Below are 23,359 nucleotides of genomic sequence, written 5' to 3'. Positions count from 1 at the left end.
GGTGATTGGTAGTGTTCTAGATGTGATACTTAAGTCTAGAGAAATTTAGCAAAGACGTGATTGTTAACTGGCACTATTGGCTTCCCTTGGTAGCTTGAGTATAACTGCCTTGTTAAATATTTTGTTGTTGTTGGACTTTTTAATGATGGGGTCAGTTTACCACTCTTTATTAATGTTCCTAGGTAGATTCAGGAGTGGAGACATAGTTTTCTCTGCTTTCACTTCAGTTGGCACAGATGGGTGACTGAAAGCTTAGAAGGAAAGAAGTCTTGCCAGGATTATAATGTAGTCATGACAGTGGGATAGGGAAGGAGTAAATGATTTATGGGGGACAGTTTAAAAAATCAGCTCTTTTGCCAATTCCTTCTAGAGCTTCTACTTCTAGATATGAAATTTGATGATCCTTTTTTTTAAGTTTATCTTTGAAAGAGAGAGAAAGTGTGAGTGGGGGAAGGGTAGAGAGAGGAGGAGAGAGGATCCCAAGCAGGCTCCATGCTTTCAGCACAGAGCCTGATGAGGGGTTCTAACTCACGAACACTGAGATCATGGCCTATGACGAAATCAAGAGTTGGACACTCAACCCCCTGAGCCACTCAGTTGCTCATCGTGATCCCGTTAAATCTCGAGATTGACCTTTGTCTGTGAATCAAAACCTTGATCATCGCTCCACAAAGGGACATAGAGGAAAGCATCCCGATGAGAGCAATGTAGCAAGGCTGGAAATAGGTGCATTTATATAATCTGGCTTCCAGTGACTTTTTGCTGTCTCGCTAAACTCACTGAAAGATTCAGAAGATGTATGTGTGGCACATTTCATTGCTTGTGTTATTTACTGAGCAAATGTCTAGAGTTAGTGTTTTTCAGAACAAGCTGTCCTTTAAGGTCTGCAGCACCTTTTTCAATGACAGGCAGAAAGATCACTTACTTCCCCTTAAGATTTAAGATTTAACTTCGAGGGGTGTTTTCTTTTTCTATAAATTGTTGTTGTCTGACAGACATACTAACCTTTACCTTTTAGGAGCTGCTGTGGCATGACTTGCACCACATATTATACTAATGTCTTTCTGTTGCACCAGTTACATCAGTTACAGAAGATGTGAAAAAACTAGGCATTATCTCTGTTTCTGTGTTCTGGGTGTCTGTTGCTATAGAAACACATCAGGCAGTAAACAGATGTGTTCAGGGAGTATTTGAATCTCAGTGGATATTATTGGCTAATGAAAATAAAGTTAAAAAATTGGTCGAGTTGAGGGAGAAATTGAGTATTTCTGAGTTCATTATTGTTTCCATTTTTGGTAGGTGATATTTTTTTGTAGCATGTGGGTAATTTAAAGATTATTTCCTACTAACTGGGTCTTCTAAAATTCCCTTGTTTTTTGTTCTAGGAGGTAAATAATTGGAAGAAGCAAACTTTTTACATTTTGGGGGGAGGATTATGATTTCACTTAGACTAATTTTTAAATGTCAGATAGTGGAAGTGATAAGTTTAAAAATTGTTCTGGGGCTACCAAAAGGAGGTGAAGGTTTGAAAGCGTGGGACAGAAGGTAGAGTGAGGAATTACACATCTTTACGAGGCTACTTGTGGATAAGGTAATTGTACATTTGCATGTTGCTAGAAAGTGTAATATTGCTGATACTTCTTTTGCCAGTATCCAAGGAAAAGAGTGTATGTATATTAGAAGAAAGCCTTTGAGGGAATAAAAATATGCTTTTGGTGTAATATTTGAACTCAGATTATTTTTCTTCAGGATGTTCTTCAGATGCCTTACCTTCGTCCTGAATTTCAGAGGATGATTTTGCTACACTTGTAGCCACACTTTTTTCCTTTGCAGAATTGTGGCAGTATCATGGTTAAATCTGCAGCAAGCACACTGAACAGTTGATTATATTAAATGGTATGTAGAAAAGCAGGCAGTGTTGGTGGAGGGGATCCAACACTTTAACTCATTTCTCAGCCAGTTGGTTTTGTGGAGGGCATAGTTGTGGTCAGGGTAAGTGTATGCTGACTCTTTCAGAGAATTTTAGGATCATTCTGTATATGTAGTAGGTATTTGACACTAGTTTTGAGAGAACTTTCAAGAGAAAATTCACTTTGTGTTGTATATTCCTCTTCCCTTTGAGCATTCTGCCTTCTCAGCTGCCTGTTTGGTTTTTTTTTTGTTTTTTTTCCTAAATCAAGAGAGACTTAGCTGCAAATAAGCTTCTTGCCAAATTCTATAGATAATGTCTTCCTTTTATGGATTACTCTTTTTGTTGGAATTAACTGTGATCTACTAAAGTCTTTCATATATAGAAAGTGTTCTGTGTGCCGTTGATCTCTGCAGAAGTTGATCTAAGTTAGCTCAGAAAATACTTGGAGGCTGACCTAGCTGAATTTCAACAAAAGAAATGCAAGCTTTTTCAGCCATGCCAGTTGATCAGTACTCATTCTTTGAAATGTACTAAAGCAGTTATGTTAAAATGTGTTCTTCCTTAATCCTTATGCTCAAGCCTCTTAATATTTTGGGGTCAATAAGTGTTACATAGATCAAAAGATAAAAACTTGGGCCCTGTGTTCAGTCACTGGAAGGCAGTGATTCCTACAACTTTTGTACTACCTTAGGATGTTCCCATTAATATCCCCCATTAAGTGAGGTGTAATGAAATTTTCAGATGTTCTAAATAAAGATTATAACCTTTTATTTATTTTTTATTTTTTTAATGTTTTTATTTATTTTTGAGACAGAGAGAGACAGAGCATGAGCAGGGGAGGGGCAGAAAGAGGGAGACACAGAATCGGAAGCAGGCTCCAGTCTCTGAGCTGTCAGCACAGAGTCCGACGCGGGGCTCAAACTCACAGACCATGAGATCATGACCTGAGCTGAAGTCGGACGCTTAACCGACTGAGCTACCCAGGTGCCCCATAATGTTTTATTTTTGAAAAATGCTCACGGTCTATCTATAGGTTATTAATGAGATACTGAGAAATCCAGTAGTATGAGAGGGAAGCCCATAAAAGTCTGAAGAGGTCACTGCCATAGAGGAGCAACATAGAGTCTATTTATATCCATTGTCCTTGGAACTTTGTAGGTATTTAGTAAAGCTGTACTCAATGAATAAACATTTCCTCTTATATTAGTACTTATGTGGAGCCTTAACCAACCCTTCTATGCTAGTTGTTCTTCCTCCTGAGCTTTAATAACATTTGTATGTATCTGTTTTACTACAAACCATGGTGAAATGTAATACTGTAATTCATTTACATGTCTGTCTCCCTCTACTGGCCAACAGCTTCTTGAGGACTAGAACTGTGCCTTTTTCTTTGTATGCAGGGCATCTGGCTATTACTTCATATTCAGTGTGTGTTTTATGAGTGAATAACTATTCAAACAATAAATTTTTATTTTTTTCTAACGTTTATTTTATTTTTGAGACAGAGAGAGACAGAGCATGAATGGGGGAGGGGCAGAGAGAGAGGGAGACACAGAATCGGAAACAGGCTCCAGACTCTGAGCTGTCAGCACAGAGCCCGATGCGGGGCTCGAACTCACGGACTGCAAGATCATGGCCTGAGCCAAAGTCGGATGCTTAACCGACCAAGCCACCCAGGCACCCCTAAACAATAAATTTTTATAGCACACACACACATGCACATGGGAGGGGTATAGACCACAATCTATATGTACAGTGTGTGACCTTGGGGTAATGTTGACTTTTCAAAAGCATGGAATAAAAAAAATGAGAACAACACTTTAAAGTTCAATTGATTTTGGGGATGTGTATGTTGTTCATATGTTTGTGGGGGTGTTGGGGAGAGAATGAGAGCCTGAGCATGTTTCTTCTTTTTGAAGTGTATATAAATGCTTACTAAGGCTCTCAAGTGGCGATTTGGTATATGTTGCAAAGATTCAGATTTATTTAGTCCATATAAATTTATAAAAATATGCCCTCAAACTTTTTTTTTAATAGCAGTATCATGATGTGAGACATGAAAATCTAGTTAGTACTGTACTTCCTATATCATCACAAGCACAGGCTCTGTAATTAAAATTTTTCTCTCAGGTAGTGGGATAAGATAGGTCAGAATTGTAGAGAAAATAATGGGTCCTGTCCCTGTGCTGCCATTTTGTACCGGAAAAAAAGAATGTTCGAGAAAATAGGAGATGAAATTAATCTTGGTAAAAAATATTGGCAATTTCATCTTTATAGAAAGTGTGTAATAAATGTCACTTTGAGTACAAATTTAGAGAGTGAGAACAAGTTTAATAGTATACACAATACATGTGCTAAGTTCAAAGCACTCTATGATATAAAATGGTCTCTGGTTAAGAATAGTATTATTTTTCAGCGAGAATAGCTAAATGACCAGTAACATAATTTGTCAAGTAAAAACTAGAATTAGAAATCAGGAATCGTTGGGGCAACTGCCTGGCTCATTCAGTAGAGCATGTGAATCTTTTTTTTTTTTTTTTTAAGTTATTTATTTTGAGAGAAAGTGTGAGCAGGAGAGGGGCAGAGAGAGATGAAAGAGAGAGACTCACTCCCAAGCAGGCTCTACACTGAGAGCGCAGAGGGGCTTGAACTCACTAATTGTGAGACTGTGACCTGAGCTGAAATTGAGAGTTGGGCGCTTAACCTTCTGAGCCACCCAGGAGCCCTGCATGTGAGTCTTAAATCTCAGGGCTGTAGATTCAAGCCCCACGTTGGGTGTAGAGATTGGTTAAAAATAAAAAATCTTAGAAAGAAGGGAAGGTAGGTAAACAGTGGCAGAGCTAGAAAAGTAGCATCCCTTAGCAAATACCAGAAATCTCCTACCCTGGGGAAGAATCTTTGCTAACCTCCTATCTACAAAGCACAGTGTTCTAATTTAAAGAAAATCTCCTTTGTTGCCATCACCTCTCACCACTTCTCCTTTCTCTGCCAGAGCCATTTCAGCTGTATGGAGTCTCCTTCCTTTGCTAGTTTCTTCCATCTGCCTCAAGCTACTGGTCTGGCTGAAGTTTCATTCCAAACCAGTGTCAGCATAGAGCAGTAGTTAAGACCATTGGCCTAGAAACAAAGTATCAGGGTTCAGATACCATCCACACCAATTTTACTAGCTTTGTAACTTGGGGAAGTTACTTCTGTCCTTCGTTTTCTTTGTAAAGTGGAGAGGATAATAATCTTACAGGGATGTTGTTTGCCTTATGGCAGTAACCTTTCTGGGTGTCATTAATAAGAACTGCCTTTTGTGGGGCGCCTAGGTGGCTCAGTTGGTTAAGTGTCTGACTTCGACTCAGGTCATGATTTCATGGTTTGTAAGTTCGAGCCCCATGTCGGGCTCTATGCTGACAGCTCAGAGCCTGGAGCCTGCTCTGGATTCTGTGTCTCCCTCTCTCTCTGCCTCTCTCCCACGTGTGCTCGCTCTCTCTCAAAAATAAAATATAAAAAAAATAAAAAATAAATAAAAACTGCCTTTTCATACTTTATACAGCTTATTCCTTCTCTGATTTCTTTTGTGCCCTTTGGGGATGAGAATTGCCTAAGCTCTCCAGAAAGAACTACTAACATCTGGTTGATTGAGATATGTGAAAGTTTGTTTAATATGGGAGAGGGAGTTGTGGGAAGATGGGAAGAAGATGTGGAAGTCCCTAGGAGAGCTACCCTGCCAACCGCCAGCAGGTCTCCCTGGTCAGGGCAGAGGGAGCCGGATCTGAAAAAATATTCTTTGAATAAGGACAGACAGACCCGCGGGACTGGTATGCAGCAGATTTTCCACATTGTATAATACAGGAGCAAGACTGAGGTCTCAGCTGGAACCAGATTGCAGAGGACTTTATTTTATTTTATTTTATTTTATTTTATTTTTTTTTTTTTTCAACGTTTATTTATTTTTGGGACAGAGAGAGACAGAGCATGAACGGGGGAGGGGTAGAGAGAGAGGGAGACACAGAATCGGAAACAGGCTCCAGGCTCCAAGCCATCAGCCCAGAGCCCGACACGGGGCTCGAACTCCTGGACCGCGAGATCGTGACCTGGCTGAAGTCGGACGCTTAACCGACTGCGCCACCCAGGCGCCCCCAGAGGACTTTATTTTAGAACACAAAGGGACCTTAACACCAAGGGAAAATTGATCTAAAGAAGTTAAATGATTTACTTAAGATTGCAGAGCAAAGTAGTAGTAGTAGAATGACACTATGTAAGTTCTCCCTTTAGACACTTCCGCTTTCTTGTTTTTCTGTTACCCAAAAAAGTTAATGTAGGTCAGTTTTACGTGTCTTTTTCATCTGTAAAATAATGCCATCCTATTTCCTGACCCTCACAGGGTGATTATCTTAGGTAAGAAAACTACTAGAGGGGTGCCTTAGTGGCTCAGTGGGTTAAGTGACCTGCTGACTCTGGGTTTTGGCTCAGGTTAGGATCCCATGTTTCATGAGTTCAGGCCCTGCGTCGGTCTCTGTGCTGAGCAGAGCCTGGTTGGGATTTTCTCTCTCTCCCTCTGTCTCTGCCTCTGCCCCTGCCCCTGCCCCTGCCCCACTCTTTTTCTTTTTCAAAATAAATACTGCAAAAAAAGAAAAGAAAAACTATTTGATACAAAAATTGATATGATACATAATTGTACATTGGTTCTCAGAGGGTGGTTTTTGGTATATTACATGATTCTTTAAAATTGTGGTAAAATAGGGGCGCCTGGGTGGCGCAGTCGGTTAAGCGTCCGACTTCAGCCAGGTCACGATCTCGCGGTCCGGGAGTTCGAGCCCCGCATCGGGCTCTGGGCTGATGGCTCAGAGCCTGGAGCCTGTTTCCGATTCTGTGTCTCCCTCTCTCTCTGCCCCTCCCCCGTTCATGCTCTGTCTCTCTCTGTCCTAAAAATAAATAAATAAAATTGTGGTAAAATATATATAACATAAAATTTGCCGCTTTAACTATTAAAAAAAATTTATGTCTATTTTTGAGAGAGTGAGCAAGTGAGTGGGGGAGGGACAGAGAGAGAGGGAGACACAGAATCCAAAGCGGGCTCCAGGCTCTGAGCTGTCAGCACAGAGCTTGACTCGGGGCATAAGCCCAGGAACTGGGAGATTATGACATGAGCCAGTGTTGGAGGCTGATCCGACTGAGCCACCCAGGCACCCCTAACTACTTTTTAAATGTTTGTTTATTTTTATGTCTCTCTCAAAAATAAGTAAACATTAAAAAATTTTTTAAAATAAATGTTTATTTTTAAAAGAGAGTGCAAATGGGGGAGGGGCAGAGAGACAGGGGGACAGAGGATCTGAAGTGGGCTCTGTGCTGACAGCAGAGGGCCTGGTGCAGGCCTCGAACTCACGAACCGTGAGATCATAACCTGAGCTACCCAGATGCCCTGCCCCCATTTTAACTATTTTTAAGTGTACAGTTCAGCGGCATTAATTACATTCACAGCTTTGTGCAACTATCATCAGTATTTATTTCCAAAACTTTGTCATTACCCCAAATAGAAACTCTAACCATACAGCAGTAACTCCCCATTCTTCCTCTCCCCCCAGCCCTTGATAACTTCTAATCTGCTTTCTGTCTTTGTGAATTTGCCTGTTCTAGGTACCTCATATAAGTGGGATCCTACAATATTTATCCTTTTGAATCAGGTCTATTTCGCAGAGCATAATGTCTTCAAGATTCATTCAAGGTGCAACAATGTATCAGAACTCCATTCCTCTTATTGCTGAATAATATTCCATTGTATCTATATACCACATTCCATTTGTTTATCTGTCAGTGGACATTTGGGATTGTTTGTGCCTTCTGACTATTATGAATAGTGCTGTTATGAATATTAGTGTAAAAATATCTGTTTGAGTCCCTGCTTTCAGTCTTTTGGGTATGTACCTAAAAGTGGAATTACCGGATCATATGGTAATTCTGCATTTAATTTTTTGAGCAACTGCCCCACTGTTTTCCATACAGGCTTCACCATATTATGTTCCTATCAGCAATGCATAAGGGTTCCAGTTTCTCTGTTTCCTTGCTAACACTTGTCATCTTGAGTGTTTTTTGTTTTTTGTTTTTTGTTTTTTGTGTTTTTTTTTGAGAATAACACATCCTAATGGTGAAACTTCATTGTGGTTTTGATTTGCATTTCCCTGACGACTAGTGATGCTGAGCATCTTTTCGTGTGCATATTGGTCATTTGTATATCTTCTTTGGAGAAATGTTTAAGTCCTTTTCCAATTTTTTTTTAATGTTTATTTTTCAGAGAGAGACAGAGAGAGACAGAGAGACAGAGGAAGGGGGAGGGAGGAGCAGGGGAAGGACAGAGAGAGAAGGAGACACAGAATCTGAAGCAGGCTCCAGGCTCTGAGCTGTCAGCATAGAACCAAGCTCAGGGCTTGAACCCGTGAACTGCAAAACCATGTCCTGAGCTGAAGTTAGATGCTTAACTGACTGAGCCACCAGGCACCCCAGTCCTTTGCCCATTTTTAAATTGAGTTATTTTGTTGTTGAGTTGTAAGAATTCTTTATATATTCTAGATATTAATTCCTTATCAGATATAGGATTTGCAAATATTTTCTCCCATTCTGTAGTTTGTCTTTTTGCTCTGTTGATAGTATCCTTTGCACAAAAGTTTCTTTTTTTAAAGATTTTATTTTAAAGTAATCTCAGCACCCTGTATGGGGCTTGAATTTACAGCCCTGAGATCAAGAGTTTCATGTTCTACCAGCTGAGCCGGCCAGGTGCCCTACACAAAAGTTTTTAATTTTGATGAAGTCTAGTATGTCTGGTTTTTTCCTTTACTTTTGGTGTCATGTCCAAGAAATCCAATGTTGTGAAGATGTTCCCTGCATTTTTTTCTAAAAATGTTACAGTTTTAACTTTTTTTGTTTTGTTTTTATTTATTATTACTTTTTTAACATTTTATTTATTTTTAAAAGACAGCATGAGTGGGGTTGGTCAGAGAGGCAGAGGGAGACAGAGGATACAAAGTGGGCTCCGCACTGACAGCAGCAAGCCCAATGCAGGACTCGAACTCACTAACCCCGAGATCATGACCTGAGCCAAAGTCAGATGCTCACCTGACTGAGCCACCCAGGTGCCCCTATATAGTTTTAACTCTTATGGTTAGGTTTTTGATCCATTTTGAGTTAATTTTTGTATTTGGTGTTAGATAAGGGCCCAGCTTTATTATTTTTTTAATGTTTATTTTTGAGAAAGAAAGAGAGACAGACAGACAGAGCATGAGTGGGAGAAGGGCAGAGAGAGAGGGAGACACAGAATCCAAAGCAGGCTCCAGACTCTGAGCTGTCAGCACAGAGCTCAGCGCAGGGCTCAAACCTCCCTGCAAGATCATGGACTGCCAGATCATGACCTGAGCAGAAGTCAGACGCTTAACCGTCTCAGCCACCCAGGAGCCCACCCCTCCCTGCATCATTTGTTGAAAATGTATTTAATCTGCTAGTCGCTACCATATTGGACAGCACAGATGTAGATGATCATACCATTTTTGTCCTCTACCCTGTTAACGTGGTGAATTATATCTGTAGATGGGAGTGGAAATTCTTAGAACTAACAAACTGTTTTTGCATTCCTGGAACATCATGGTAGTTCATTAAATACTTAACTTTTTTTTAGTCACTTGTCTATGCTCCCTTTCATATAAAATCAACCCAAATGGCTATGGCAATTATTTAGAAAACAAATTGTGCTTTATCAGAAACGTTATTAAGCAGTGTGTCTTGAATGGGTCTACATCAAACCTTATTCTCGTATTATCAAACTACACTGCTTTATTTAAACATATACATGTATTACCCCTTTCTTAACCTTTTTTCTCTTACCGATTGCCAGTCATTTTTTATTGAAATACAATTTCTGTGCTATACAAGTCACCCTTTTAAAGTGTACAATTCAGTGGTTTTTAATATATTCACAAAGTTGTGCAGACATTACCACTATCTAATTCCAGAACATTTTCATTACCTCAAAAAAACCCAAAAGTCATTAGCAGTTAGTCCCCATCTCTTTTCCCTCCAGCCCCTGGCAGTCACTAATCTACTTTGTCTCTATAGATGTACTTATTCTGGACCTTTCATATGAATGTTATCATATAATATGTAGTCTTTTGTGACCGGCTTTTTTCACTGAGCATTGTTTTTAAAGCTTGTTATGTGTTGTAGCGTGTATCAGTATTTCACTCCCTTTTATTGCTAAACAATATTCCATTGTGTGAATATACTATATTTATCCGTTCTCCAGTTGATGGACCTTTGAATTGTTTCTGCCTTTTGGCTATAATGAATAATGTTATGAATGTTTGTGGGCATATGTTTTCATTCTCTTGGGTAGGTACCTAGGAATGGAATTGCTGGGTCATATGGTAACTCTGTTTAACCATTTAAAGAACTGCCAGACTCTTTCCAAGGGGGTCGTGCTAGTCTGCATTTCCGCCAACTGTGTATGAGGGTTTTACTTTATTCACATTCTCACCAGCGCTTTAGTTATCCAACTGGTAGGTACAAGGTAGTATCTCATTGTAGCTTTGATTTACATTGTCTTAATGACTAATAACGAACTCATGACTAATGATACTTCATGTGCTTACTGGCCAGTTATATATATTTGAGAGATAATTATTCAAATCCTTTTCCTGTTTTTTAATTTTTGTGTTTTTATTATTAAGTTGTAAGAGTTCTTTATATATTCTAGATATCCATCTAGATACAGATATGTATTCAGGATACTTACGAGATACATGATTTGCAAATATATTCTCCTATTCTGTAGTTTGATTTTATTTTTCTTGATAGTGTTTTTTGAAGCACAAAAAGTATTAATTTTGAGGAAGTTCAGTCAGTTTTGTTGTTCAGTTATTTTGATGTTATATCCAAGAAGCTATTGCCTAATCCAAATTCATGAATATTTACACATTTTCTGAAGACTTAGTTTTAGCCATTACATTTTAAGTCTTTGATCCATTTTTTTAAGTTCTTTAACTTCCCCTTCCTTCCTTTTTTCTTTTTTCTTTTCTTTTTCTTTCTCTTTCTCTCTTTCTCTTTCTTTCTCTCCTTCATTCCTTTCCTTCCTTCCCTTCCTTCCTTCTTCCCTTCCCTTCCATTTCTTTCCCTTCCTTCCTTCTTCCCTTCCGTTGCCTTCCCTTCCATTCCCTTCCTTCTTCCCTTCCCTTCCTTATTCTCTTCCTTTCCTTCTTCCCTTCTCTTCCTTTTCCTTCCTCCCTTCCTTCCTTCCTTCCCTTCCTTCTTCCCTCCCCCTCCCCCTCCCCCTCCCCCTTCCCCTTCCCCTTCCCCTTCCATAGGCTTCATGCCCAGCATGGAGCCCAGTGCAGGGCTTGAGCTCACCACTGTGAGATCAAGACCTGAGCCAAGAGAGTGAGACATTTAATTCACTGAACCACCCAGGTACCCCCTTGTATGTCTTTTTCGTGCCTAATCGCCTTGGCTAGAACCTCTAATGCAGTGTTGAATAGAAGTGGAGAGCAGACATCCATGTCTTGTTGCTGATCTTAGGTAGAAAGTTCTCAGTCTTTTACCGTTAAGTGTGATATTAGCTGTGGGGTTTTGGTAGATGCCCTTTATTAGCTGAAGGAAGTTACCTTCTGTTCCTAATTTGCTGAATGTCTTTTATCATGAAAGGGTGCTGAATTTTGTCAAAGAGGATCACATCATTTTTGTCCTTTCTATTACATTACTTTTGTAATAAAAATATTAAAGAAGTTAGGTATTGAAAGAAAGATGGTATGGGGAACATGAAAACCTTTCACTAAAAGTTAACAAATACGAACTGTTGTCTTCCACTGTCTTTTTTATGCACACTTTTTAATTTAATGTTTATTTAAAAAAAATTTTTTTATGTTTGTTTATTTCTGAGACAGAGCATGAGCGGGGGAGGGGCAGAGAGAGAGAGAGGGAGACACAGAATCCGAAACAGGCCCCCAGGCTCTGAGCTGTCAGCACAGAACCTGACGCGGGGCTCAAACTCACAAACTGTGAGATCATGACCTGAGCCGGAGTCGGTCGCTCAACCGACTGAGCCACCCAGGCGCCCCTTTAATGTTTATTTTTGAAGGGGAGAGACAGACAGAGAGACAGAGCATGAGCAGGGAAGGGGCAGAGAGAGAGGGAGGCACAATACAGAATCCAAAGTAGGCTCCAGGCTCTGAGCTGTCAGCACAGAGCCTGTCTAGGGGCTCAAATTCGCATAATTTCATGTGCTGATTTTTTTTTTTTTTTTTTTTTTTTGAGAGAAAGACAGAATCTTAGGCTCCACACTCAGTGGGGAGCCCACTGCAGGGCTTGATCCCATGACTGAAATCATGACCTGAGCCGAAATCAAGAATTGGATGTTTAACTGACTGAGGCACCTGGGCACCCCACATGTACTGATTTTTAAACTTAGCATTTTATAAGCACTTTTCAGTGTTATTTGTTGTAATAAATGTGTTAATGGTCACATATTCACTAGAGTATATGTTAGCCTTGGATGGCTTAGCTGTTTTCCTATAGGACAAGTCTGGTTTTATCTGACCTTTAAAAATGATTTCTCTTTCTCACCTCGTTCCACTCCCCAGATATCTAAGAGAGGCAGATGGTTGCTGGCATTAGGGAATTCTCTGCTGTTTTACTTTTTTTTAATTTTTACTCTCTGTAAAAATTCTCTGCTGTTTTACTCTCTGCTGTCTTACTCTGCTCTGCTGTTTTACTTTTTTTTTTTTTATTAAAAAAATTTTTTTTCTTAACGTTTATTTATTATTGAGAGACAGAGAGAGATAGAGTACGAGCATGGGAGGGGCGGAGAGAGGAGGAGACGCAGAATCCGAAGCAGGCTCCAGGCTCCGAGCTGTCAGCACAGAGCCCGATGCGAGGCTCAAACTCACAAACCGCGAGATCATGACCTGAGCCGAAGTCGGATGCTTAATCGACTGAGCCACCCAGGCGCCCTGCTGTTTTACTTTTTAAGTGTGTTGCATAAAGACATCTTAAGACAGTGCCCTTTCCATCATTCTTTTTTTTACTACATGTTTAGAAAAGAGAATGCTGAAAGTTTCTATATAATGATTGATACCTGTTTGCATCTAGTCTTGCCTCATTATCTTTTTTTCACCTAATCATCTAGGGAAATGATTGTGTAATATTTGTATCCATTGAGCTTGACTTACCTGTCGGTAATTGAGTTAATCTAAATATTCCATTTATGTAGCCATTTATATCATTTAATGTAGTTAATTACAACTTGACTGAGAGTGGGGAGTGTTAGGGCGTCTAGGTGGCTCAGTTGGTTGAGCATCTGACTTCAGTTCAGGTCATGGTCTCACAGTTCCTGAATCGAGCCCCATGTCAGGCTCTGCACTGTTAGCTTCGGAGCCTCTGTCTCCCTCCCTGTCTCTGCCCCTCCTTTGCTCGTGAGTTCACGTGTGCGCTCTCTCTCTGTCTCAAAAATAAAGAGTGGTGAATATTTTTAAGGCAGTTTTAAAATTCTTTTTATTATTTGAATCCTGGAAAACATGAGTTTGCTATATAGTTTGGTCATCTAAATAGAATAAACAATGATTGGTTATTCATGACTACAACTCACTATTGACCCTGGAAAGTACAAATTGCTTTTGAGTGAAAATGTGGTTGGAATAGATTTCAGTGTTCAGTTTGTACCTGCTATTTATTGTGACACCGAGTTCAGTGAGGGCTGGCATCTATGGGAGGCCAGTAACTTCCTCTGGGTTGCCTAAATTGCCTTCATGAAAAGCACCTAGAATAAAAAAAGCACAGCATGCTGGTAAACCATTTTGAATTATTTGGTAATGTTGGTGGGCTGGAGGGGATTGGTGGTTGCTTTCCTTAGCATTAAAGTGGCCTTGCCTTTTGGGTTTCACCTGTAGCAAATTGTGTTATTGCCTACTGATTTCCAGGCTTATTACAAGGACTGACTATGTTTTTATAGCACTAAGAAATTTGCTATAGATGTTTACTTTCACCAGGATTTACATTAAGACAAGGAATAGACAGAAAAACAGCAAACACCATTCTTGGCAGTATTAAAACTGATACAAATAATTTTTGCATTATTGCTGACTTCCCATTTACAACACTCAAAAAGAAAACAAGAATCCAAATTCATTTTTCTCTTGTCTTTTACGTGGCTTGGCTAGAGCAGATTTCCCTATATCCTTATATTCTCTATATTGAAAGTGTAAATGAAAGGAGTCTTCTTGAATATTGGAAGGAAGAAGCATATAAAAATAAAGGAAGGGTGGGGGAACTTCTGGCTACCATGTTAGAAATTTTGGGATAATCAGGGTGATTATGTCCTCCTTACTGAAGAAGAATCAGTAATGGTAGACCCCGGAAAGGTTGAAATTTGAAAATATGACTGGAATTTTTTTTTACAAGTATATTAGAACACAGTGCAAATTAGTGCTTTCTAAATTTTGCAGGGGAGAAGGGGAAACTACATTAATTCTCATTGTATTGTCTTTGTTCTATGATACTTGGAATTCATACTTTGGACTTCTCTTCAAAGACACATAAATGAAGTACAGTAAGGAGGGGAGCTGAGGAGGGGCGCCTGGGTGGCTCAGTCAGTTAAGCATCCCACTTTGGCTCAGGTCATGATCTCACAGCTTGAGTCCCGCCCCCGCATAAGGCTCTCTGCTGACAGCCTGGAGCCTGCTTCGGGTTCTGTGTCTCCCTCTCTCTCTGTGCCCCTCCCCTGCTTGCACTCTCTCTCAAAAATAAATAAACATTAAAAAAATAAAAAAAAAAAAAAAAGAGGGGAGGGGAACTGAAGATATCTTATATGGAAGTAAACTCATGCAGTTCCTGTGCCCAAGAAGCTACTGTTGATAGCCAGTATTGATGACACTTGGCTAGGGGCTGTGCTGCCATCATGGGCAACTTCGCCAAGGCCACTTTTTTTTTTTTTTTAATGTTTATTTTCGAGAGAGAGCATGTGTGAGCGGGAAAGGGGCAGAGAGAGAGGGGGACAGAGGATCCGAAGCAGGCTCTGGGCTGACAGCAGCAAGCCCGATGTAGGGCGCCAACTCAGGAACCACAAGATCATGACCTGAGCTGAAGTTGGATGCTTAACCAACTGAGCCACCCAGGCACCCAGCCAAGACCACTTTTGATGCCATTTCCAAGATAAGACCTACAGCTGTCTCAACCCTGACTTCTGGAAAGAGACTGTGTTCACCAAGTCTCCCTATCAGGAATTCACTGACATCTTGTAAAAGAGACCCACACCAGTCTCCGTGCAGAGGACCCAGGCTTCAGCTGTGGCCACCACATAGTTTCATAGAAGAAAAATAAAGTTGATGAGTTTGAGCCCAGCGTCAGGCTCTCTGCTGTCAGAGCAGAGCCCACTTCTGATCTGTCTGGCTCTCTCTCTCTGCCTCTCCCCTGCTTGCATTCTCTCAGAAATAAAAAATGTTAAAACAAAAAATTTAAGGGGCACCTGGGTAGCTCAGTCAATTAAGCATCCAGCTTCGGCTCAGGTCATGATCTCACAGTTCATGTGGGTTTGTGCCCCTTGTCAGGCTCTGTGCTGTCAACTCAGTGCCTGGAGCCTGCTTTGGATTCTGTGTCTCCCTCTCTCTCTGTCCCTCCCCTGCTCAAGCTCTGTCTCTCTCTCTCAAAAGTAAATAATACACATTTAAAAAAAAATTTTTTTAATTAATTTAAAAAAGTGGGGGAGCACCTGGGTGGTTTGGTCAGTCAGTTAAGTATCTGACTCTTGATTTCTGCTCAGGTCTCAGGGTTTGTGGATTTGAACCCCAAGCCCCTGGCATTGTACTCTGCATTGACAGCAGGGAGCCTGCTTGGGATTTTCTCTCTGCCCCTCCCCTGCACTCCCGTGAGTGTGTGTTCTCCTTGCTCCCCCCCTTCTTTCTCAAAATAAGTAAACTTTAAAAGTTTAAAAAAAAAAAAACAAAACTTGTGTCAGAAACTGTCAGTGAAGGGTCACCTGAGTGGCTCAGTCGGTTAAGTGTCTGACTTTTGGTTGCGGCTCAGGTCATGGTCTCACAGCTCGTGAATCGGGCTCTGTGCTGACAGTGTGGAGCCCACTTGGGATTCTCTCTCTCCCCGCCCCTTCCCAGGTTGCTCTCTCTGTCTCAAAAGAAATAAAAACAAAAAAAGAAATGTCGGTGAAAATAACCCCCTCTATCAAGGTACCTAAAAATATTTTGAGCAGTGATGGTATTATTGAAATAAGTGAAGCTTACCAAAATTAGGTCTTCTTTTGGCCTTTGAGCTGGGACTTAGGGCAGCAAAGGTGGTAGGTAAAAGTATTATAAGGTTTTTGCCAAATATGGAAAAGATACCAGGTATCCCTCAGTATTTCTACCAAACATACTATTGGTATGCTGAATCTAGCTCTGCTCCAGTGTGTAACAGTCATTCTTACCTTCTTTAATTTTATTTCTTATGACTCGTTTCTGCCCCTTCACTGACCCCCATTCCCCAGGAGACCTTCCCCTAATATCTAACTTTAAATTCCAAGTTTGGTTGTTCTTAGTACCTCCTAGGGTAGGGCTACTTTATTAACCTTTGCCCTTACCACTTCCATACCAGTTGTCCCATGTGTATGTATGCAAGAAATTTCAGCAAAATCGGACACTAGCTAAATATACTAGAATGTGTTGCAGCATAAGCAACGTTATCAGTTTTTTAAAAATCTAGCTTATGAGCTATAATTCATATACTGTAAAACTCACCAGTTTAAGTGTATATAATTCATTGGGTTTTTAGTATAGTCACAAGAGTTGTACAAATATCACCACTTGCTAATTCCAGAATATTTTCATGACTCTTGAAAGAAACCCATACCATTAATAGTCACTTCCTACTGCTCTCCCCAGCCCCTGGCAACTATTAATCTACTTTCTATCTGTATGGGTTTGCCTATTCTGGACATTTCATGTAAATAAAATTCTATAATCTGTGATGATGTGCTCTGTTGTGCTTGACTTCTTTCACTTAGCATAATATTTTCAGTATTCTTCCATGCTGTAGCTACATACCAGTATTTCATTCATTTTTATGGCCAAATATTATTCCATTGTGTAAATATACCACATTTTTTAATCCATTCATCAATCCGTTGACATTTGGGTTAATGCTGCTATGAACACCTGTGTACAAGTTTTTGTGTGAACATAGGATTTTAATTCTTTTGGATATGTACCTAGGAGTAGAATTACTGGGTCACAAGATGACTCCATATTTAATTTTTTGAGGAACTGCTAAACTGTTTTCCATGGCTGCACTGTTTTACATTCCCACCAGCTGTGTATGAGGGTTCTAGTTTCTCTAGATTCTCACCATCATTTGTTAATTGTCCACCTTTTGATAGTAGCCATCCTAGTGGGTGTGAAGTGGTATCTCATGGTGGTTTTGATTTTCATTTCCCCTAACGACTAATGATATTGAGTATCTTTTCCTGTGTTCTTTGGCCATTTATATGTTTTCTTTTTCTAATTTATTTATTTAATTAATCCCTATACCCACCATGGGCCTTGAGCTCATGACACCGAGATCAAGAGTTGCATGCTCTTCCAGCTGAGTCACCCAGGCACCCTTGTATATTTTCTTTGGGGAGATATCCTTAAAGCTAAATATTGATGGTCTGCTATTTGGAATACTAAACTGTTTAGATTAACTTCTTTTATCTGATGTAAAGGAGTTTTTGTTTCATTAATTCAAATGTTTTAGCCTATTCTTGAAGATTGTTTTAGAAAACTAATGTAGATACAGCTTTCCCCTATGAAAACATTGTATTTTGTATCCTGACCTAAAATATCTATATACAGGGGCGCCTGGGTGGCTCAGTCGGTTGGGCGGCCAACTTCGGCTCAGGTCCTGATCTTGCGGTCCGTGAGTTCGAGCCCCACATCGGGCTCTGTGCTGACAGCTCAGAGCCTGGAGCCTGTTTCGGATTCTGTGTCTCCCTTTCTCTGACCCTCCCTCATTCGTGCTCTGTCTCTCTCCCTATCTCAAAGATAAATAAACGTTAAAAAAAAATAAAAAACAAATCTATATACATATTGTCTCCAGTCTTTATTGGACTGTGAACACAATTTGGTCATATTTCTTTTTTTTTTTTTAATGTTTATTTATTCTTGAGAGGCAGAGACAGAGTGTGAGTGGGGGAGAGGCAGAGAGAGAAGGAGACACAGAATCTGAAGCAGGATCCAGGCTCTGAGCTGTCAGCACAGAGCCCGATGTGGGGCTTGAACTCACGAACCATGAGATCATGACCTGAGCCAAAGTCGGACACTTAACTGACTGAGCCACCCAGCCGCCCCGGTCATATTTCTATTGTAAATTTATATCTCTAGGTCCAAAGAGTTAGCAGAGGTAGTATTCACAAGTAGGGAACCAGTGGCCCATCAAGATTTTGTTATATTCTGTACATTCTGAGGACATTACCTGACCTTTAGTTGAGAGAAAGGTTTATAAGGCAAGGAAAATCGATGTTTCAGGTGTTATACCTGAAGTTGAAAGTACATAAATTTGAAGCGTACATATGTTTGTGAGTACTTTTAGATAAGCATGAAAAAGTACATGATTTGATCCTTCTGTCCCTCTCTCCCCCAGCGTGGTACCATGCGACGACGCTATGAAGATGATGGCATTTCAGATGATGAAATTGAAGGGAAAAGAACTTTTGACTTGGAAGAGAAGCTCCACACCAACAAATATAATGCAAATTTTGTTACTTTTATGGAAGGAAAAGGTCAGTATCATTTTGGTTCCAGGGACCTGCAGTCCCTTGGTATAGGAAGTTGTAGACTCTGGGAACCATGGGCTCAGTATCTGTGCAGCTAAAATATTGCCTATTGATGCTGTGATGCTGTTTATTTTATCTTATTACACAATGCCATTCTTACACATGCACGTGCCCACACACACACACACACACACACACACACCCTCACACCCTCATTTTCCCTAGTTCTCCCACCTTGGGAGTCATTCTCTGTGACACAAGAAGAAAAGTGTTTTATTAGGGCCAGGAACATTGTTGGAATTTTTCCCTGAAGCCCTCTTCCTTCTCCTATCCCTTGTTTTAGGTTTAATTTAGAATAGTACACTAAAAACTTCTTTTTTTTAATGTTTATTTATTTTTAAGAGAGAACACATGCAGGAGGGGCAGAGAGAAGGGGGAGAGAGAGAATCCCAAGCAGGCTCTGCCCTGTCAGTGCACAGCCTGATGCAGGGTTCAATCCCAAGAACTGTGAGATCATGACCTGAGCTGAAGTCGGACACTTGACTGACTGAGCCACCTAGGCACCCCAGTAAAAACTCTTCTATGCACATACCTCTCCCCACAACCACAACAGAGGTGGGATTCCATGTGTACTATGCAGCTTTGCTCCTTGGCAAACTGACAAGGATGTCATGGTATATACTCTAGTGGACAGTAGTAAATTTTTTGGCTGTGAAGAGACAGGGTGATGATAATTTCTGCTTAGGGTTTATGAGATGACTCATTAATAGTACTACCCTCTGTTGGTTAAATTCTGAATTTACTGTGGAAATACAGACTTAGAAAACACCTTGAACCCTGCCTCTCAGTGTGAGTTTCCTATATCCTGAGGGATGCTTTTTTTTTCCCCCTAATATTTATTTATTTTTGAGAGAGAGAGAGAGAGAGAGGGAGACACAGAATCCGAAGCAGGCTCCAGGCTCTGAGCTGTCAGCACAGAGCCCGATATGGGGCTCGAACTCACAAACTGTGAGATCATGACCTGAGCTGGAGTCAGAGGCTGAACCAGCTGAGCCACCCAGGTGCCCCAACGAAGGATGCTTCTTTTGCGTGTATTGTCTCACAGAGCAAAACTATTTATACAGAAACAGCAAACACCATCTCCACCTTAATACTTAGGATCTATTTTATGGTCTTTTTATCTTTTTCCGGCTATGCCTCTTGCCTTTCTAACAGTTGTTTTCTTATGGTGACAGATTTTAATGTAGAGTATATTCAGCGGGGTGGCTTAAGAGACCCTCTGATTTTCAAGAATTCGGATGGACTTGGAATAAAGTAAGTGTTCTCGGCCTGATTGGATATAGTTGTGAAATGGCCATATTACACCAGGGCTATAGACAATGCAGTATTGATAACCCAAAGCAGTAGATAATTAAAAATAATCCCCCATATAGTTTTAAAACCATGTATTTTTCTTCTTTTGTTACAAAAACAACTCATGGTTGTTAATAATTAAATGAAAAAATATAGGTGAGCTAAAAAGAAAATAAATCTCTTAAAAATCTATTACCCTGGGATAATAATCACTTGTTAACATTTTGTTATATATTCTTTTTTATTATGTATATGTGAATATATAATCATATTTAAAATATGTCATTAAATCTAAATATGAATATGAATATTCATGTGTCTTAGGAGTTTTTAGTACGTTAATGAAGAACTCACACTGATTAGAGAAGGTGTGCTTCCATTTATACTTACAAGTGTTTGTTTCATAGGATGCCAGATCCAGACTTCACTGTGAATGATGTCAAAATGTGTGTGGGTAAGTAGTAATATGTGTGGCTGTTGCGCCTATGAGGCAAAGATTTAAGATTGGGATTGATTTCTAATTTTCTGACTGAGATTTAAGGCTTAGGAACGTTGAAGTACATATTTGATTGAAGTATATGCCTCTTGATAAAAACTACCATTTCATTGGCCACTGAGAATTTTCACAGAAAGAGTTACAAAAGTTGCTTCATTTAGTACACACCAGGCACAGAACTTTAAAACTTCTCCTTCTTCCCTACCTACCATTTTATCACTGTGTGCCCCTCCTTCTCTCCGTGAAAAGCCTGTTCCAGGTCATCTCACCCAGGAAAGTGACATTTTATATCTTTGAGACAAGAAGGAAGATTCATTCATATCTGTGATTCTCTGCCATTCTCCAAAAGCAGTAGAGAAATTTCCAGGAAATTTTCACCAGTGCTACATTTGGTAACTTGACCAAGGTTTAAAACTTTGCAAACTGAAGCATGTGACTCTTGATCTCAGGGTTGTAGATTCAAGCCCCACTTTCGGAGGAGAGATTACTTAAATAAATATATATATATAATAAAAACATATATAATGTATGTATGTATGTATATATATATATGTATGTATATATATATATATAATAGTAATAATAAACAAAAGCATTGTAAGCCGAGAAAGAGATATGTTAACATTTCTTTCAGTGACTGGTTGAGTTTTTAGTCTGATTTATATTCTGTTCAAAATTTAGGGGAAAAAACCAAATTGGATCAACCTAATTAAAGAAGAAAGCTTCCTGGTGTCAGTAAAGGTTCAGGTCAAATTTCTGCAGACCATTTGGTTTTCAGGGTAGCCCTGAGACTCACCAGGATCCTTTGGAATTCAGAATGGTTACAGTCTTATACACGTTAAAGCAGTAAAGTGGATTAAAACCTCTTGGGCATGTTTCCAACAGGACATGAAGCAAAAAGTTTTTTCTGATGCTTTCCTCTCAACATTATAGCTTCTGTTAAGTTTTGTTCTCTATGTTAAAGTCCCAGTGCAATGTCTTGCTTTGGAAATTGACACTGCAGTACTATCTCCTAGCCACCGGAGGGCCCTTTTTAGACAGCTGGATAACTCTTCTGTTTATCCAAGAGGTGAAAGTCACAGATAGCCCAGGTGAAGGAAAGTTCTCGAATTCCCTGGTTTTTTCACTCCTTCACTATTTCTGTGTTAGAGTCCAGCTGTCTGCCTGTCACTGGGTATTTCCTAATATCTAGTGCAATCTCTGGAGTGTAGTAGGCACTCAGTAAATCTGTTGGGTGATTAAAATGCTTTCCCACTCTTCACAATGCAGGGCTCTCTCAGAGGACCTCAGAAAATCTTCTTGAGTACCTATAGGTCCATCACTGGACTTCTTTTCCTAACAGACCTCCAGGACAGTAATAAGTTTATTGTTGTTGTTGTTTATTTACATCCAAGTTAGCATATAGTGCAACAATGATTTCAGGAGTAGATTCCTTAATGACCTGTACCATTTTAGCCCATCCCCCCTCCCACAACCCCTCCAGCAACCCTCTGTTTGTTCTCTATATTTAAGAGTCTCATGTTTTGTCCCCCTCCCTGTTTTTATATTATTTTTGCTTCCCTTCCCTTATGTTCATCTGTTTTGTATCTTAAATTCCACATGAGTGAAGCCATATATTTGTCTTTCTCTGACTAATTTGCTTAGCATAATACACTCTGGTTCCATCCACGTTGCAGTCTTGCAAATGGCAAGACTTCATTCTTTTTGATTGCCAAGTAATACTCCGTTGTAGGTATATACAACATCTTCTTTATCCATTCATCCATCGATGGACATTTGGACTGTTTCCATACTTTGGCTGTTGTCAGTAGTGCTGCTGTAAACATTGGGGTGCATGTGCCCCTTCAGAACAGCACACCTGTATCCTTTGGATAGACACCTGGTAGTGTAATTGCTGGGTTGTAAGGTAGTTCTATTTTTGATGTTTTGAGGAACGCCCATACTGTTTCCAGAGTGGCTGCACCAGTTTGCATTCCCAACAGTGCATTCTTTCTCTGCATCCTCGGCAACAGCTTTGATCTACATTTTTGAAGGAAAGCATTCACTTTTATTTTTTTATTTTTATTTTTTCAAATGTTTTTATTTTTGAGAGAGAAAGAGACAGAGAATGAGCTGGGGGCAGGCAGAGAGCGAGGGAGACACAGAATCCAAAGCAGGCTCCAGGCTCTGAGCCGTCAGCACAGAGCCCGATGTGGGGCTCCAACTCACAAACCATGAGATCTTGACCTGAGCCGAAGTCAGACACTCAACCAACTGAGCCACCCAGGCACCCCTGTTTTTTTAAACAATTGTGCTAAAATACAAGTATCATAAAATTTACCATTATAATAATTTTTAAAGTATATATTTCAGTGGCATTAAATTTATTCACAGTGTGTAACCATCACCAGTTTCTAGTTCAGAACGTTTTCATCACCTGTATCTTTAGATATTTACCTAGGAGTGAAGTTGTTGGGTCACATGGTCATTCTGGGTTTAATTTATTGAGGAACCACCAAACTGTTCTCCACAGCAGCTGCACCACTTTACATTATTCCCAGCAAAGTCTCGAGGGTTCCAGTTTTTCTGCATCCTTGCCAGCACTTGTTGTTTTCCTTTTTTTTTTTTTTTTTATTTATGGCTATCATAGTGGGTGTGAAATGGTATTACAAGACAATTTTGATTTATCATTAGCATTTTCTTCCAAAATATAAAGGGTAGGTTTGCTTTATTGCCTTATATTATGAGTTATATCTTATGTGTATTCTGCCATGTCTCCTTTATTATGGCCATATTCTAGTCCTCCTGACTATTATCTCATATCTCTGACTAGACTGTAAACGTCTTACAGGCAGGG

At 39.9% G+C, this 23,359-nt stretch overlaps 1 protein-coding gene across 3 annotated transcripts in view; it reads left to right on the top strand.

The window, feature by feature from the left end:
- Positions 1 to 23,359, top strand: part of KDM2A (lysine demethylase 2A) — a 113,751-nt gene that overhangs the window by 45,828 nt on the left and 44,564 nt on the right. For all 3 annotated transcript variants that reach the window (XM_047823475.1, XM_047823476.1, XM_047823474.1), the window contains exons 3-5: positions 18,542 to 18,680; positions 19,910 to 19,988; positions 20,435 to 20,481. In XM_047823475.1, coding sequence (XP_047679431.1) covers positions 18,542 to 18,680; positions 19,910 to 19,988; positions 20,435 to 20,481 — 265 coding nt within the window. The remainder of the gene's footprint in view (positions 1 to 18,541; positions 18,681 to 19,909; positions 19,989 to 20,434; positions 20,482 to 23,359) is intronic.

Source organism: Prionailurus viverrinus, chromosome D1 (assembly GCF_022837055.1).
Source record: "Prionailurus viverrinus isolate Anna chromosome D1, UM_Priviv_1.0, whole genome shotgun sequence".
In the NCBI taxonomy this organism is placed as follows: Eukaryota; Metazoa; Chordata; class Mammalia; order Carnivora; family Felidae; genus Prionailurus; species Prionailurus viverrinus.
Note: the sequence above shows the minus strand (reverse complement) of the source record. Positions and strands in the feature narration are given on the sequence as shown.